The sequence below is a fragment of the Lepidochelys kempii genome, chromosome 2 (genome assembly GCF_965140285.1).
Source record: "Lepidochelys kempii isolate rLepKem1 chromosome 2, rLepKem1.hap1, whole genome shotgun sequence".
NCBI classification, from domain to species: domain Eukaryota; kingdom Metazoa; phylum Chordata; order Testudines; family Cheloniidae; genus Lepidochelys; species Lepidochelys kempii.
In genome coordinates, this window is record NC_136381.1 from 202,931,392 (window position 1) to 202,950,680 (window position 19,289).

Sequence of the window (19,289 nt, forward strand, 5' to 3'; positions counted from 1 at the left end):
AGAAGACTGCCCAGCATTTCATGCTACTCACGGCTTTCACCCTGTTCATTTCTGACACACTCTTAACTCCCTAAAAAGCCAAGGGTTAATAGTAAAATAGCAGCAAAGTTCCAGAATGGTGGTTCTTAAATTATTTTTCCAGGTATGTCCCCGTGGGACCCAATCTTGAAGTGTGCTGTGTTCAGCAGGGCACTCAGCTCCTCATAGAATCAGCCCTTATATTAGTAAAAATGTAGTGGAAATCAAACTCCTGACAAGCCATTTATCTTGACTTGTAATAGGAAGGAGCAGGACAACTGGCCCAGACACACTGATGGTATCCAGTTGTACCTTTCTGTCATGATTTCTGGTCAATGCAAATGACGCTAACTTTAGCTGCATGTTAAACCCATTCATGTAACTCAAAGGTTTATTTTATTAAGAAACATGCAAGTATAGATGCACAAAAGACAAGTCATCAAAGTGTCTACTACAATGAGTGGCTAGATATAGCACTTACCCACAATTGTAGGAGATACCCGGGATTCCTGCCTGAGTTGATCAGAGCCAAAGTCAAAAGTCTGGCTTCCCTCATTATGGTTTCCATCTTCAATCCCATCGACAATCCTGTTAAAAACATTGTATTTGAATATAGAGTGTATAGACCTCACACTTCATAATGTAATTATTAATATTACTGAAAGGCACCGTCTTAAGCAATGGTGAATTCTGAATAACACTAATCTTAGAGAAATATAAAGGCCATTACACAGGTGTGACCAACTGAGTTGCCACTTGTTTAAACCTTGAGTAAAGAGAGGAGAATCAGGCCCTTCATCTTAACTGATCATTTTGAAACTATCATTACTTTTAGAGGCTGTGATAGGGCCTTTAGTCTAGTCTACTTGCATTCCCTATGCCATTTGTAATAATTATAAACTGTTAGGACCATCAGTGAAAAAGACAGTTAACTTTCCCGTAACTGGTATTCTTTGAGATGTGTTGCTCATGTTCATTCCATATTAGGTGTGTGTGATCACCACATGCAGCAGTGTTGGAAGTTTTTCCCTCAGCAGTATCCATAGGGGACTGGCTCTGGCACCTCCTGGAGTGGTGCCTGCATGGCACGGTATAAGGGGCACCGCCGGCTCCCCCGCACCCTAAGTTCCTTCTTGCCGGAAACTCCGACAGTGGGGAATAGACATGAGCAACACATCAGAAGAAGAAGAACACCAGTTATGGAAAAGATAACTGTCTTTTCTTCTTTGAGCGCTTGCTCTTGTCCATTCCATATTAGGTGACTCCAAAGCAGTACCTTGGAGATGGGTAGGAGTTCACGGCCCTGGTTCCTCAAATAGAGCAGGTAGTCCAGGACAGCCTATATGGAGGAACACGAGGGAAAGATGCCCTGTTTGGACGCACAGTGGGAAAACCTCGTCCACTTGGCCACATAAGTCAGTCTAGTTGAGGGATTCCTACTTTCCAGGAGGACCTGTTCGAATCCTCCAAACAGGTCTGCTCCTCCAGATTCAGCCGCGCAGCATCCATGCCAAGAGATGGAGGGACCTGAGGTTGGGGTGTGAGAGCCAACCGTGGTCTTGCAACAGCGGGTCCGGTCGGTTGGGCACGGGCCAGGGAGGGGCCACTGACAGGCTCATGAGTGTGCCGAACCAAGGCTGGCAAGGCCACGCCAGGGCGATCATGATAACCTGTGCCTTGTCTCTCTTGCTCTTTGCCAGGGCCCTGCTGATGAGTTGAATAGAAGAGAACAGGTAAATCAGGCTCCCTGACCATAATAGGAGAGAAGGCATTGGAGAGAGAATCCTTGCTCAGACCCTGTCGAGAACAAAACCGGTGGCATTTCCTGTTCTGTCTGGTAGTGAACAGTCCACTTGGGGAGTTCCCCACCTTTGGAAGGTCATGCAGGCTACCTCTGTATGGAGCAACCACTTGTGGTGAGAGGAGAAGTCCCTGCTGAGCTGGTTTGCCAGCATATTCCTGATGCCGGGAAGGTGAAAAGCTTCCAGGTGGATTTTGTGGCTGATGCAGAAATCCCACAGACGGAGCGCCTCCTGACAGAGAGCTGACGAGCACGCTCCCCATTGCTGGTTGATGTAGAACATTGAGGCTGTGTTGTCCATCAGGACTCGGATCACCTTGCCTGACAGGTGGGGCAAGACGACTCCACATGGCAGCCGGACTGCTCAGAGCTCTTTGACGTTTATGTGTAACCGCACCTCCTCTGGGGACCACATTCCCTGTGTCTGGAGGTTGCCGAGATGTGCCCCCCAGCTGAGGTCCGAGGCGTCCAACACCAACTTGATGGAGTGAGGAGGGTTGTTGAATGTAACCCCTTCCAGGACTGTCCTGCGGTCAGTGCACCATCTCAGCGAGGTAAGTATTACCTGGGGAATGGTAACTATCTTCTCCAGGGGGGTCTCGGGACTGGGAATAGACCATCGCCAGTCATTGTTGCAGGGGCTGCATTCGGAGCCTGGCATGGTGGACCACATAAGTTCATGCTGCCATGCAGCCCAGCAGGCACAGACAGACCCTGGTTGTAGTCAGAGGAAATGTGGAGACTTCTTCAATGAGGTTTGCCAACGTGTAGAGCCTTTCCAGAGGCAGGAACACTCTGGCGCGGACAGAGTTGCGGACCGCGCTGAAGAACTTTGTCCTTTGCACCGGCACTAACATCAACATTTTGTTGTTTACCAGTAGGCCCAGAGAGTGGCACGTGGCTTGAAGCACCGCGACATCCCTTCGGACTTGAGATCTGGAACCACCCGTGATGAGCCACTCACCAAGGTACGGGTAGATCTGGATACCCTGGCACCTGAGGTAACCTGCTACCACCGACATGCACTTGGTAAACACCTGTGGTGCTGTCACCAGGCCGAACGGGAGGACCATAAAGTGGTAGTGATGGGGACCCACCGTAAACTGGAGAAAGTGTCTGTGTCCTTGAAAGATCGTTGTGTGGAAGTATGTGTCCTTCAAGTCGAGAGCAGCATACCAGTCTCCTGGATCCAGGGAGGGGATAATAGAAGCCAGAGAGACCACGTGGAACTTTAGCTTCTGTAGGTACTTGTTGAGATCTTGCAGATCCAGGATGGGCCGTAAACTGCCCTTGGCGTTTGGGATTAAAAAGTACCGGGAATAGAACCTCTTGTTCCCGTACTCTTCATCCACCGCACCCAGCTGTATTAGTACTTCGTGCATGAGGAGACTCTCATGAGAGGGGTCCCTGAAGAGGGATGGGGAAGGTGGGTGGGAAGGGGGGTAGAAAGGAACTGGAAGGTATAACCCCATTCCACTGTGCTGAGGACCCAGTGGTCCGAAGTTATAGCAGTCCTAGTCGGGAGGAAAGGGGAAAGGTGGTCAGAGCACCGGGAAAGATGGGTCCAGAGAATAATCTGGTAGGTTGCCCTCAGGCGCACCCTCAAAATGACCGTTTGGCCCCCTGCTTATTACGGGTCAAGCCCAACTGGCAGAGGGTGGAGGTGGGTGGCTCAGGTGGCGCTTGTAACTGTTAGCTCATTTATGGGGCTGGTCCTGCCGAGGCTGACTCCCCTGGCCCTGAGGCTGCTGTGGTTTGAACTGCTTATGCACCGGGGCTGGGACGGAGAGACCCAGGGTTTTCAGGGTGGTGCAGGAGTCCTTGAGGCTGTTTGCCTAGGGCCCCACCATCGAAGGGCAGGTCCTGCAATGACTGCTGGGCCTCGGTGGACAACCCAGAGAGAAGCAGCCAAGAGACTCACTGCCTGGAGATAGCGGAAGCCATAGCGTGGGCAACAGCATCAGCAATGTCTGACGCCGCCCTCGTCGAGGATCTCTCGGAAGCCTCAGGGAGTGACCCTTCGAACTTGGACATGGCTTGCCACATATTGAAGTCTTATTGGCCAAGGAGGTCTTGGTGGTTGGCTACTCTCAGCTGAAGGCTGGAAGACAAATAAACTTTACGTCCAGAAAGATCCTGCCTCCTTGAGTCTTTATTTTTGGGGGTGGCCCCAGGTTGTCCCTGCCTCTCCTTGTGGTTAACCACCTCGACCACAAGGGAATTGGGGGCTGGGTGGGAGTATAAGTATTCATGCCCCTTGGTTGGCACAAAGTACTTGCATTGGGCCCTTTTAGAGATAGGGCCAGGGAAGAGGGGGTCTGACACAGGGCATTAGTGATTTTGGAGATCCCTTCATGAAGGGGTAGAGCCCCCCTGGCAGGAGCCAAGGAGCAGAGGACATCAGAGATCCAAGGGCTCTTCCAGTTCCTCCGCCTGAAGCCCCAGGTTAGAAGCGACCCTCTTCAAAAGTTCCTGGTGTGCCTTGGCGTCATTCTGAGGAATGGGTGAGGGGGCCCCGTGATAGCCTCGTCTGGTGATGAGGAAGATGATGCCGGTGCCGTGAGAACCTCCACTTCCATTGGTGGTTCAGCAGCTTGCTCCCCTGGGTTCTCCTGGACCTGTGGGGTCTGACCCCTAGAAGCCTCAAGCACCGGAGAAGGATGGGATACTGAGGCCACTGGCCTCTGTGAGGCTCCCGGCACTGATTGGGCAACCTGGGAAGGTTGTGTGAACCCCCAGGAGTTCCACGGGTAACATGGTGCCGGCCACGGAGTTAGCAGTGCCAGGTCAAAAGCTCTGTCTACTCTGTGCAGGCAAACACAATAGTAACAGCTAGCTTTGACAGTTCCACTGTTCTGTTTATCCAGCCCTGCCAATATCAGTCTACCATCTTTCCTGCAAATAAGGTTTGCTGCTTGCCAGTACTGATACTGGGCCTAAACCAATGCCCACTGAAGTCCCAAGAAGGGCTCCCAGTGACTTCAAGGTGCTTTATTATTGGTGACATGAATTACACTGCATGCTCTTTATAGGTGTACCTATATAAGCTGTATTAAGAGCCAAATCCTGAAGTCTGTACTTAGTTCTTACTCAGGCATGGCTGACAGTAGCCCTAGCATGCCCCCCTCCATGGGGGTGTAGAAGACTGTAACTAAAAGATCAGTATAGATCCTGCCCTGACTCACCCCAACTCAAGCCACGTTACAAACCCATCTTTTGCAACCCTGAAAGTAGAAACAGTAATTTGACCCACAGCAAACTTGGCTCTGGTGAAACTCTTGTTTATAAGGAAGTAGAATGGAAATCCAGATTGTTTCAATGCATTGCAATGATCAGGCAGCAATTCCACTTGTGGTTCCTTAGATCTTCCCAACACATGGGCAAACATCTAATCAGAGTAACAAATACCATACCAAATTCAGGAAAACTTCCCCAAGCTCTTCAGCTGTTCAGTCCTCCTATGGGATTGTTCTTTCTTTTGAGTTTGCATACATACGGCTAAACACAGGGTTAAAATTGCTTCACTAAGCTAAGGTGAAACTCAAGCTGCTCTAAGAATCACAGTCAATGGAGCTCCTGAGATGCAAAATACTATTGAGAATAAGATCACTGTATCAGAACCTTATTTTGAATCGGATGGGTTTTTATTGTGGTATGCAAGCATAGCTCAAAGCTGTACTTATGTGTTCGTCAGACAGAGAGAAAGGGGAGAGTGCACATCATATCAAAAACCTTAAACCAATCAACCAAACCAACAAATAAAAGATTGATCTATGAAACAGACCTTTTCAACGTGGCCTCCAGACACTGTGTCTACAGAACCATCCATTTGTGTATACAGAAACACATGTTAACATATAAACGCTCACTTTGTAGAAAAGCATTTGAGACAAAAGGGCAGATTTTTCTTTCACTTGCACCAGTTTTGCACCATTTGAGTCCCATGAAGCTACTCCCCTGTTTCACTTCCGTATAAGTAATATCTGAATCAAGCCCATGAAGATGAAGAATGGAAAAATTAGACGCATAGTCAAACATATATTAATGGCCTATTTCTTATTTTGATGTATTCATGTTTTGTAATATGAATATAAGTCTTTATCCCATAATGTTTTAAAGCGAACCCAAGTGCTTGTAAAAGGTGCTCAGCTGACAACAGTGGACAATGAAATCCTCACTTTGTCCACACAACAGGCACAGCATGGGAACTGGTACAGTCTTCGCTAACATTGCCTCAACACTGACACAGAGGGGTGACTTCTAGAAGAGAAGTCAGTTTTATGCTCAGCCAGTTCTTGGCCTCTCTTCTTACACAGCTAATTGTGAGGTGGTTTTTGTGATAAGGGGACACCTGTACAACAGGAACTAAACTTTACATGAAATAAGGATGTACTTATTCTTCTCCTCAAATGCAAAAACCTCATGGCTGGGCAAATCTGGAAAACAGAGAACACAGTGGGATTGGTGGTGGGTTTGAGTTGAGAGATGTGCTTGCAGCAAAATATGTATTATAGTCTTGATCCTCCTAATTCACTGTGCACATGCAGAGTGTTACTGGACTCAGTGAGCGCAAGACTCTGTACTAGTGCATCTGTTGGCAGGATCAGGATTTCAATTGGAAGTGATTACACTTTACTGTATTAGGTGCATACAAAAAATTATCGTCACTAGAAAACTTGTGTAAGGGTGACAGAGAAGAAGATGGGACTCATGAAAAGATGACCTACTCAGGACTATGGTGTTTCCTGCAGCTGGAAATTCAGATGATTAATTTGTTTGGAAATTCAGTACAAAAGCCGAGTGATACGATTTGGTCTCACGCCTTCAAAGAATAAGATTTAACTCACATTAAATATCCACTTTGTAGAGGTTATTCATGGATTAAAACATTAATATCTTCATTGCATTTAAAACCCATATGGGAAATAAGCATGGTAAAAAAACTATTAGATATGCACTGAAAATTACAGCAGATCCATAGTTTAAACTAACAAGAGACCTTACTAATATATGGAGGGGTTGTAGTGTTACTTCAGGATTAAAGGTGAACTGAAAGGTAATGTCAAAAGTGAGGTATGTATAGACTTACATGTAGACATCAAGGGCCTGACTAACAGCCCATTAAGTGAGTGGAAAGACTCCCACTGACATTAACCGGCTTGGAATCAGGCCTTAATTGTTCCTTCTGATGAAGTTGTGGAAGGAATTTCCCCAGAGTACAACCAGAAATCCTTTACAACCATTGTCTCTTCTAGTATCGATGATATTGCAGACTTCTTGGGTCCTTTAGTGAACCCAGAAGGAGATTGATTTTCTTTTAAGGAAAATTAAGACTCCCAGAGTCTGGTAGTGTAATCAGTGCACCCATTTCTGTCTCATATAGGATTTTACCAATGTGCTTTTCCTATTAAGTGTAGAGGAGGATGAATGCCATTTTTATATGAATATACTGGCCATGCCAGCTGTGAGTATTGTAAATACTAGAATAGATATGGTCTTGGAAGCATTTCCTACAAACAAACAAACAAACAGTCTTGGTTGATAGTTGCTGTGATAGCAGCAAAGCAAAATATTTTCAGAAATAAGGTAAGGCTGTTCTGATGAAGGCTGAATGGATAGTGCTCCAAATGTAAGTGGCTTCCTATGAGTTGGACACCTATTTAATAGGTTGTAGGACCGAGGAGAGTTATTTGATTATTATTAATACATATTAACACTATTGCAGTAGTGCCCTTCGGTTCCAGTCTGGGTTGGGGCGCTAATTTTGCTAGGTGCTGTGCAAACACATAAGGAAACACAATTCACAGACTATGGGTAAAACTCTCATGTAGAGTAAATCTACCTAGCTCCATTGAAGTCAATAGAGCTACACCAGTTAACATTAGCTGAGGCTATTGCCCTATGTTCAAAAAATACTGATATTGATTTACAGGGGAAAAATATATAACACTACCTCAATTATCTATACAGTGGAGCCATCTGACAGGGAAGTGTTTATTCTCCACAAAATGATATGACTATGGCCCAAAGTCTGAAACATGTGCAGTGCCTAACTACTCAGGTGGCGTGCTTGATCATCTGTTTGAGGTAAAGGGGAATTGTACCCCTTTCCTCTAATCTGTAATGTGGCCACTACTGTAGTCTCAGGGCTGCAGAGGCCTGCACTGGAGATACAGCTGCAGTCCCCAGGTGGAATTCTGGTTGGTCCAGCCAGAATTTCCCCTAGGGATTCCTTGAGAATGTACACTGGAGCCACCCTGGCAGGTTGGGGTCATGGCCCTGCCCTCATTCTGCCTTTCTTCAGGTGGATAATATCAATGCAGAATGCTGGGAGAGAGGACGGCATACATTTCCTCAGCAACACTGTGGCTGCTCCTTCTAGAGGGATCACAAGTTGAGGTGGTTTCTTGCACATCTCCCCCTCATTCTTACACTCCTGCCCAAAAGTAGGCCAACATTTAGCCATTGGTTAGGGTCCTATTTGCATTTTAATACTAACTGGAAAAAACACTTGCTCCAGGTTTCTGACTTTCTTTTTTATTTTGTTCAACATGTTCTGATATTGCAAATGTAGTTGGGAAATTACAGAGAAAGGGATTTTGGCTGGCAGGATAAGAAGTCTCAAATCGTGTATGTTATGGGCTACATTTCCAGCCTAACTATAAACAGGACTCTAATTTTGCATATGCAAAAGTATGTATGGAAATAATAGTGTGTAACAATACACCTGCAGTTTGCTCCCACAAAATTGGAGGCCAGTGTCTAGCCATGTCTGATTGTAATGGACAATTTTTAATAGGCACCATGAACCAAGGATTTACTGAACTACTACTCATTTTCCACAGGCCATCAAATGGTAATGACTTTCAGTCATAACTTACTTGAACCAAATCAAATGTGTGACCTATCGTAGAGATGAAAGACTTTTTCTAACACTGAAGCTGACCTATCACATGCTTCCACAGATATACTAACACCACAAGGGGTTGGTTTGCTGCATGTAACTATGTGAATTTTGGCTATACTGAGTTTATTGCATGATTTCCTCAATAAATTTTGACCCAGCTAGACCTATTGTATATTTGTGATGCTGAGTCGGTGGTTTTCATGTTTACTTTACCACTACCATAACTCTGAGAGGAGAAAGAGATTTTTACATTAGCTTGTCTATCACTAGTGAACAGAGAAAACTTTTGAAAATATACAATACTTCAAAACTGTTGGAGGATGTGAATTAAAACGCCCAAACCAAGACATATGAAGGGCCAAATACTCAACTGGTACAGCTCCCTATGGTGACTTACATGAGCTGAGGATCTGTCCTCAAGGCTATAGTTTTTGCTAGTAAAAGCTTATGATTTCTGAATAACCTACATAAGCAGCGTTGCCATTAATGAGGTCATTCCACACTTGTACTAATCATACTTTTATACAACCACACACCATCATGTATTTTGTTTCGCCACACATTTTTAGAGAAAAGCTGATCTTAAAAACTTCATAGTTACTTCCCATCCAACATGTAAAGCCAGGTTGCCATTATACAATCTGTCAAATTTTTGAAAACTGTAAACTATAACCTACTCCAGTCACTTTGTGTATACGTGGCTATGCACTGACAGTGATCACTCTGGATATAGCCTTTCCTCTGAGGGACTCAAAATGGTTTACAAAATTAAGCCTCATAGTGCTCCTGCAAGGTATGTATTTTCATACTTGTTCTACAGAGGGTATATTGATGCATAGAGGGGTTAAGGCCAACATTTAAAATCTGGGTGCCTCAAGTTAGGCACTGAAATCAGTAGCTCCTCATCTAAATATTTCATCTCATTTTCATATATGCTGAGCACATGTAACTTCCACTGTTGTATCATCATCTTTATCTTGTAATACAGCCGTGAAGTCCTAAAATTTCCCCTGTCAGGGGCTAAATAACATTCTTGTTCTTGTTAATAAAGGATTCCCCCTGTTCATGCAGGATGGCTGGGATAGGAAGACTCCAGGAAGGTTAGATGCTAACATTAAAGAAAAACAAGAATTTTACAGCATTAAGAAAAAAATTCATGACCGGATACTTAAAAGCAGACTTATGTGATGGGGAATAAATAAAGATAAATGTTTAGAGCTATTACCTTGGGCTGAGGTCAGGGGGACCAATGGTGTTCAGTGTTGAAAGGTGCAGTTTTAGGTTTTTCTCTCTCTTTCTGGAGTAGTAGTGGAGTTCAGTTTCATGTCTCGTTCTTGCAGGGTTTGAACTGCAAACTCGGATAGGGGAGTGAAAGGGCACCGTTCCTGAGGCCAACTGTTTCAAGTTTATCCCTAGATAGCTTTTATTACTTCCAGCCTTCTTCTCTTGGGATGAGGTTGTGCTCCTAGTGTAAATTGGAGAAAGGATAGCATTCTCCTCTTCTTCTCCTTCATCCTCGTCTTCTTCGTCTTCCACAATTGATGGGAGTCTCTTGTTTATGCTGCCATTTCCCTTGGGCTCTGTCTAAAATAGTGGATAATTCATATTAATATAAACTTCAAAGCCCAGCACTGCAGGGACAGGTGATTTGCTCTGATGTTCATACTTGAATAAAACCAAATCCTTTAGAGCTTTTATTTTTCATTAGAACAAATGTTATTTTGGGACCCACCTGTTGTTTATCTCGCTCTCTCTCTCTTTAGACCCTCACGTAAATATAGAAAAGCCCTCTAGGAACATAGCCAGTGAACTCACTGCAAATATATTTTGTTACTGAAAAATGTTGCTTGACTTTAGTTCTTACAAGCCACCCAGAATACATATACTTTAATAGGTTTCTCTCTGTCTTTTGAGGAGTTAGTTCTTCTGAAGTTAATGCTGTCAGACTGTTGATGCGTTAAGGAATGAGTTTTAAGTAAGTGACATATATACCCACAGTCCAGTATATGGCCAGTACAGTCAGTTATAAGGAGTGATACAGTTCACTTAGGACCTCAATGCATCCTGGTTCCTCCTCTTAGTCACACTGAGTGGGACCTTACACTCTGATCTTACTACCTTATAGCCAGACCCCTGACCTCCCACAGAGCCCTATTAATGCAAAACAGTGTAACAGGATTACCTTCTGAAGAACTAACTCATCAAAATATAGAGATGAATTTATTAAAGAATACAGATTGTAGGATGGTCTGTAGGTGCTTATTTTAGGAGGCAGAGGGGCCTAATAGACTTCGAAGACCTGCCACTCTACTGCTGGGTGACCTTGGGGAAATCATGTCTCTGTGCCTCAGCTCCCCAATTGTAAAATAGGAATAATGGTATGCCTTTGTAAATCACTTTAATATCTGCTAATGAAAATGGCTATATAAGAGTTATGCATTATTAATTTATTATTATTATTATTATTTCTTGGAAACAAAATACCAGTGCAGTGAGTTGCAGAGGTCTGCCCACATGGAGCTTATTTCCGAGTCAGGGCCTTGCTTCACAAGTAGTCCCATGCTACAACTTGTGAGGCAAGATATTATCACTATGAGTAGCAGAATCAGGTCCTAAGTCATTCTTACAAACTCCACACATCTCAAATAAATGGGACAGCCAAATTCAACTGAGCCCAAAAGAAACCTTTTCTGGAGCATTTTCAGCGTGATTAAAAACGTGGGAGTCTGTTCTGAAGAGATTTCCTGTCCAATTGTCCACAATCATATCAGTTTGGATAGTTTGGGTAAAGATACAAATTTTGGGTGAACAATCTTTTGAGATTTGCCCATCACTCCTTGTCCTCATATTTTGAAGCAGGAGTTTAACTTTGCTATTCTACTTGTACTATCAGTTTACTGAGTAAACATTATACAATTATTATTGTTAATGCAGATACACTGAGCCAGATCTTTTCAATCTGATATGTCTAAAAAGTCAAGAATATAAAATGTAATAGCAAAGGCCTGTCTGTCAAGAAGATAATAATGGCCTCCCTGCTATATAGAAGTCTGATGAGCAAACTATACAGAACTCTGATATGAGAAAGAATTTTATGTAAATTGAACTTTCCATGTCTATCATTTGGGTTGAGTAAACATTCCAGGATCAGCTTTAAAATGAATATGCATTAATGGAACATCCAAATCCAGCATCTGGATGCTAAGATGCCTGAGCATTTAGGCATAGAAAATTGTCATTTATAAGGTACACCTAACAGCAGTTTTCAGCATTCAAATGCAGGATCCTATTTAAGGGCCTGATTCAAAACCCACCGACGTCAGTGGGAGCCTTTCCATTGACTTAAAAGGGCTTTGGATCAGGCCCTAGGCACTTACGTTTCAGAGTTAAGCTCATCATATTTAAAAGCAGACAATCATACCTGAGATGGCGTAGACTTGTTTGATAATCTTGATATTACCTGAGGAGGGAAAAAATGTAGTAGTAGCAGAAAATAAGTGAATCTGCACAGTTTTGGCTTCCAAGGGCAATTTTATATGATGGAACAGCAAGGAAATCTCATAATAAAACAAATGTATATTCCACAAATTAAATTCAAAAGGCCACTGATAGTGAAACATCTTTGAAATAGACTCTGTCAGGACCAAGTTGTTGACCAGAAAACGTACCTTCCATTTTAAAGAAATAGGGAGTTCCTGTAAAATTAACATTTTACTCCAAAGTAAAACAAGACTAGGGACATGAACCTGCACTGGACATACATGGATGGATCTCTGTACAGGGAGCTCCAATGACTTTGATAGGTCTCCACGTAGGCACAGAGTTCGTTGTATGATCGGTCCTTAAATAATGTAGGAATCTAGAACAGTGACAGGTAGGCCAACAATTTTCAAAAATGGATCCCTAAAGTTAGGCTCCTAACTCCCACAGAAAGTCAAACTACCATCTGTGCCTTTGAAAATCTCCCCTTAGGCTCCAAAATAAGTGTCCTGATTTTCAAAAGTGCTGACTACCCAGCATCTCCCTTCGAAATCAGAGGGATCTGAGAGATGCTCAGCACTTCTGAAAAATTATACTATTTACGTAGATGTCTACATACAAACTCTAGGTAACATTTTCAAAGCTTAAGGGCCAGATTTACAAAGATATTTACTGTGTCTAAAAATGCAGATAGGAGGCTAGTAGGATTTACAGAAGCGCCTACGTGAGGTAGGCACCTAAGGCCCATTTACTTTTAATCTTTGTAAATCTAGCCCTCAAGCCCAGATCCTCAAAATTATTTGACTTCAATGGGATTTAAGCACCTAAATAGAGGATTTGGGCCTAAGTCACCAATTCAAAAGTAACTTAGGAGCCTAAGTCACATTGAAAGTCAAGGGATCTTCAGAGCATAAATAACTTAAGTGCTTTTGAATATTTTACTTCAGCAGATTAATTTTGGTAACCCATTTCTTAAAATCTTGGTTGTTTTGTCATCAGATCAGAGCTCTTGCAGTTTATAAGGCTATTAGGTGAATAGTTTTGTAATTACTCATAAAAATGAAGTCATATTATTGCCACACAAATGTATGCTTCCCCAATGTTTAATTTTGTCTAAGCAGTAAAAGCTCTGATATGGTCAGATGTCAAGCCCTTTCAGCTCTGATTGTAATCAATGTCAGCGGAAGGAACTCGGCACCTGGGCCCTAGATAGTTTGGAGCAATAGAAACATTCAGTGTGCTAAATACTACAGTTTATAAAAGATCAGTTTAATGTGATACTAAAGGCCTGACTTGCATGCACACCTGCACCCAGACACACCTGGTATTAATTAGATTCATTTAATATAGGTGTGTATAGTGCCTAGCACTTTGGGGCCTCTAGACACCACTGCAGTATAAGGGTTAAATATATATTGATATAATATTAATTAAGATCTACAAAACCAGCCACATGAATTAGCAGTTTAACAAACAGAAATATGAAAATATTAATTTGCCTGCCAGAATCTTGTTTGGGTTTTACCAAGAAAGGACTTGTGTGTGGGCGCGCATTGTTAAATGTGAGCAAAAATCTTCTCTTTTGAACTTTCTTCCTGGAGTATAAAGGAGAGTTATATGTGCAGCCTTGAAAATAAGGAAATCCAAAAATTTCTGCATGGAATGGCTTTAGATTTTATTTCAGAGTAGCAGCCGTGTTAGTCTGTATCTACAAAAAGAACAGGAGTACTTATGGCACCTTAGAGACTAACACATTTATTAGAGATTTTATGCATGCATTCAGCTGGGCTATAGGGGCTGAACAGCATTTCCCCTGCAGGGACTCTACCTGACTGCCAGGGATTAATGCTGTGCCAGCAATGAGTGCACTGAACCTTTCCTCACCATTCTCACTGTATGCTGCTGGTAACCCAGCTACTGTAGATTTGCCTGAGGGAGGAGGAGGAGGAGAGAGCAACCAGCTGCCTCAGAGCATTGCTAATCGGGAAAGGAAAATAATGGGGGATCAGAAGATTTATGGAGGTACAGGCTGGTGAAAGGTAGCTAAAGGGAGGGACAGCGGTTCAAGAGGGAGCAGATCGGTGGTGACAGGTTCCCTGTTGAGAGCCTGTCCCCCATCCTCTCCTCCCATTGGTTCCCCTTATTCTGTCCATACAGCCTGTTCTCTCTTTTGTCCCTGGCCCCATAGGTGGGCAGTTTCAGTCGGAATCAACACATTTGGATAAGCTATGTGCCCAGGAACAAGCTTATCCATTTCACTGAAGCATGCCAAAGTAAAGAACATTATAATTGCATATCTCTAGTATTCTAATACTTCATTAATAGTGGACAAAGATAAATATTGTATCCATTTCACATACAGGTGGTGCCTGAGCTCATTTGCTTTGACAGAAATAATGCTCGATGGTAAACGTTTTTGAAACCCACACACATAATAGACAGGTTTCAGAGTAGCAGCCATGTTAATCTGTATTCGCAAAAAGAAAAGGAGTACTTGTGGCACCTTAGAAACTAACAAATTTATTTGAGCATAAGCTTTCGTGAGCTAAAGCTTATGCTCAAATAAATTGGTTAGTCTCTAAGGTGCCACAAGTACTCCTTTTCTTTTTACACATAATAGATCAACCTTAAAGTGGGCAGAGTTCTCTGAAAAAGAGGCATTCTAAGTCTCTTCTGACTCTCTCTCCTCTCCAAAACTATAATTCTCAAAGAGAAAAAGAATAAAAATGTACAAGGGCATGAACTAAGAGCAGGAAATTTAAAAACTGCAGTATCCACATACCCAGGGTTTCACTTTCTGTCTCTGACTGCATAAACTTTAGTATCAGAGGAATTATCACAGGAACCAAGGAACTGTCCCAATTTCCAATCTACTAAAACATTTTTTTGCTTTAGGACAATACACAGATTTCTTTAAAGTGTTGTGTGGCTTCCATGAAAAGAAAGAGGACACAATTGTACAAACTGTATACTGGATTTAAAAGAGAAATAAGGTTAAGGTTATAAACACATTTTGAAAACAAAGTTGAAGAGGTATTTCCCAAATAGACACATTAGGAAAATGTCACTAATGTTAATGTGAGTCATGCTGAAGATACTCAGATGATCTGATTCAGATTTCAAATACAGTACATGTATCCTTTTGTATCTTGTAAAACCTTGTACACAACGCAGTAACTGATTTCACAAGATACTGTGGTAATAGACTAAGTACCAAGATCAGAATCAAGCTCAAAGTCTCAGTATGATGTTTCCCTAGGATTGTATAGTATCTTAACATATACATTTTGGAATTTGGTACAGACGGTGCAACAGTTGTATTCTCTTCTATCGATGTTCATTGTAATTAAGGTTAAGATTTTGTCACGGTTATTTTTAATAAAAGTCACGGACTGGTCACAGTCAATAAGCAATAATTCACAGAAGCCCAAGTCCTGCTGCCCAGGAGCTGGGGTGGGGGGAAGGCTGACAGCCCGAGTCCCCTACCCAGGGGGGCGGGGTGACTGACTCGCTGTCCAGGGTTGAGAGCCCAAGCCTCACAACCCAGGGCTTACCCTGCCACCCAGGGCTGACAGCCCAAGCCCCCCCGCCCGGGGCTGAAGTCACCAAAAATCACAGAATCTGTGACCTCCATGACGAACTCCTATCCTTAATTATAAGGCTAAGAATGGTACTTCCACATCAGAAAAAGCTGATTATTCAATGCAGGAAGTCAATCCACATATTTTAATCATCTGGAGATGATTTTTTTCTGGACTGAGGTTATAAAATGGTAACCCCCCAGTGGTATAGATATCTGTTAGATCATCTATGGGGATTTTCAGGGGTAAGCCAGTGAAAATGTAAATAATATATATACACAATCTGTTCAAGAGAGATTTTAAGTCATATTTTGGAAAAAGAATGAATGTAGAGGTACAGCCACTATTCAAATTTTAGGGATAATGAGCTAAACAGTAGAGTATGTAGATTTGCATTGCTAATAATTGCTGGGCTTGAAAGGATAGGGTTTGATGGATCATGTTGTCTTGTTCTGGCTTTGAAGGTTCAATATTCTTCATAGCAGGGCTTGAGTCTGAGCTTTAGGAACAAAGCATGCATATAGATTACTGAGTTCTTTGTAAGTTTGGGTTCCTAGAATATGTTAATAACGTTTTGTATTTTAGGGAACAAAAGGCTAAAACACTGTCAGAAAAAGATTTGGGAGCACAAACTGGAATATTGAAATGCTTAGTTAGTATTAAGAAGTACACAAAACTGTTTAAGGATGTTGGCAATATGTAAAAATATAGATCAAATGCCATATGCTCAATTCGTATGGATTTTACTGACTGTTAATGGAAAATATAGGAGCACATAACAAGGGATTACCATATCACTGAAAAGCTCAGTTTCATCCCCTCAGTTTTCCTTAATCAGGAAGTTCCTCAATGAAATATAATAAATCCCTTAAATCACAGCCGATTGACAGAAATACATTCTACAGGAGGTCTTAGGTTAGCTATAATTGTTACTGTAACTACACTCCATAATTTAAAAGCCTATTTTCATGGGCATTTGGAAATGTCTCCTGTCCCAATATCTTCTGCATTTTAACTTTTTGGTTTATCCGCTCTCTTTCTCTCACACACACACACCTTTCACACTGCCTCTGGCTGAATGGAGAATAAATAAATTCCCTAGAAACTGATGTCTTCAGCACTCTGGGTTTGTACAGTATGCTGTGTAAGCAGCAAGAGCTGAGTGAATAATCTGTATTGAGTACCTTATTCTGGAGTTTAGCTTCTGATTGTGAATTGTCCACAAGCAACATATAACTTTCTCCCATTAATTCATTTCATAATAATTGTAATTCTATTGATTTTGTGTGAGTATTTAAAATGTGAGTTGTGTTGGTTAGTTTTTATTGGACATGTAGGTCACAGAGTTTCTTTTCTCTGATTGGATGCATATAATGTTTAGATTTAGATTTCTGGTGCCAACACTCACGTTTACAAGTTTGAAATTCACTTTCCATAAATATTCTATAAAGTGAACACGCAGAAAAGAGACGCTAAGTTCAATGAATAAATTATTAGTAGTGAAGTATTCACTCACCTTCCATCTAGACTGTGATGGTTGTACACCTTAACACAGAACTTATAGTACTTCTGCTTAAAAGGTAGAAATACAGGAACCATAATAATGGCAACAATAACAACAAAAAAAGGGCTAGTTTCATTTTTTAATTCTGTTTCTGTGTGCACTCTTCTCTTTCATTAAAACAAACAAAACACTATTCCTGAGGATTTTGTGCAACTTCGAAATCATGAATTAAGAAAGACACCTTTTATTTATGTAGTAAATCCTACACCAGTGAAAAGAACACCATCACAAGAAAAGAGGCAGTCAATTAGGTCAAAATGAGACAGAAGAAGCAATTGTTAAAAGAGATGGCAATAGACCTTTGCACCTACAGCATGCTGCTCTAGCGGATAATACTTTTGAGGTGGCTTCCAGGTTATTACAAACAAAAAGATATAATGGAAAGAACACTTTAGATATCTTTCCTACTTAGTTACAGTAATTGTAGAGGGGACATTTTGATGCAGATTTACGGTATGTTTGTAAACATTACAGCTAACACTGAAAGCCTTAAGAACAGTAACACTCCAAAGCCCTGGTCCTGCAAACACTTATGAACACCCTTAATTTTCCTGAGGTGAGTACAGTGAAGTATATGCATAAGTATTTGCCAGACTGGGGCCCTGAACAGGAGGAAATCTGATTAGAAATGTTCAGTGCCTATATGAGCAATCTTGGGTAAGAGAGGAATTTAAGGATGAGATCACCAGCCCTGCTCCAGCTTCTTTATGCCATGGGAAAAGGGCCCTAAAAGCCTCATGTCTACCTGGGGCAGGATTCCCCTGGAACTATGGAAGTCAGCTGCAATATGGTTGTTCGAGAACTCTGTCATAAGCCCTGCTGCAGGGGGCAGGTAAAGGATAGGTCTGTATGTATGTGTGTCAGGGGCAGGGCTACTATACACAGGGCTGCAGTGACTCCAGGAAGTGGTGCAGCCCATAGAGCAGCCCAGTGAGCCTGCCGTAGTTCAGACAGACTCTCAGGGCTGTCTAGTTAAGCTGGAGCTGTCTCCAGCCCCCAAAGCAGCCTAGGATCAGGAGGGTGCAGAGATGATTTAAAGCTGCTGTGGTGGATGTGGAGTTTCTATGTAATAATCTAGGAATGCTGCAATGTAATTTATGAATACTGCAGGCAACTTAGTCAGTGAGGCAAAGTTACTGTCTAACTACATGGGTTTATTAGACTTTCCTATACGAATGTATGATCTAGCTTAATAAGGAGTTTTTGCAGGAAAGCATCACAATAGATCTTGATAAATAATGCCCCAACAAACATTTGGGGGGCAATTATAGGACAGTGCCTATTTCTAAGCTCCAGCCTGAAGTTACACAGCTGTTTTGCCATTTCTGGGAACCTAGGGATCAAAGGGACACAAAACAGATAAAAGGGCTCTCTGGAGAGATAGGTGTGGGGAGAGTTGTCAGTGAGCTCTGACAGGGACAGGTCCTGCAGAAATGTCTGAGGAAGTTGGGCCATCCCTGACTTCCAGAGACTGTGTAGCCTTAGAAAGAGGCAGTATGTATATAATCCATTTTCTTGTTTGAAGATATTTGTTCTGAAATGCTTTTGTTCTAAATAAATAATACTTTTCTTTCAAAGGCTATTTGGTCACTGCTCTAGAGGGCACAGAACTGCAGGTACTGGACACATGTCAGGCCTGCTGCGGGAATCATGGTTATCAACTAGGGAAGGCACTCAAAGTCTGGTCTGAGAGTGGGAGAATCATGTGATTCCACACGAGAATGGTGACTGCCTAAGACCTGAGAGGGAAATACACTTGATAAGACTGTAGCACTGGCCTAGCCTGACATGAGTAATTATCACATGGAGGGAGGCCTCATTTTCTGGAAGATAGAATTAGGGACATAAACGAATCATCAGGTTGAAAACAGAATGTTTGTGCTAAATAAGATAAGTAAATAGGTGAGTAGGCTAAGAAAAGGGAATGTTTGAGCCAAC

At 42.4% G+C, this 19,289-nt stretch overlaps 1 protein-coding gene across 1 annotated transcript in view; it reads right to left on the bottom strand.

The window, feature by feature from the left end:
* KCNH8 (potassium voltage-gated channel subfamily H member 8) overlaps positions 1-19,289 on the bottom strand; it is a 394,139-nt gene that overhangs the window by 17,047 nt on the left and 357,803 nt on the right. Inside the window, exons 12-14 of the mRNA XM_073333523.2 lie at positions 12,148-12,186; positions 9,952-10,310; positions 500-606 (exon numbers count right to left, since the gene is read on the bottom strand). Coding sequence (XP_073189624.1) covers positions 500-606; positions 9,952-10,310; positions 12,148-12,186 — 505 coding nt within the window. The remainder of the gene's footprint in view (positions 1-499; positions 607-9,951; positions 10,311-12,147; positions 12,187-19,289) is intronic.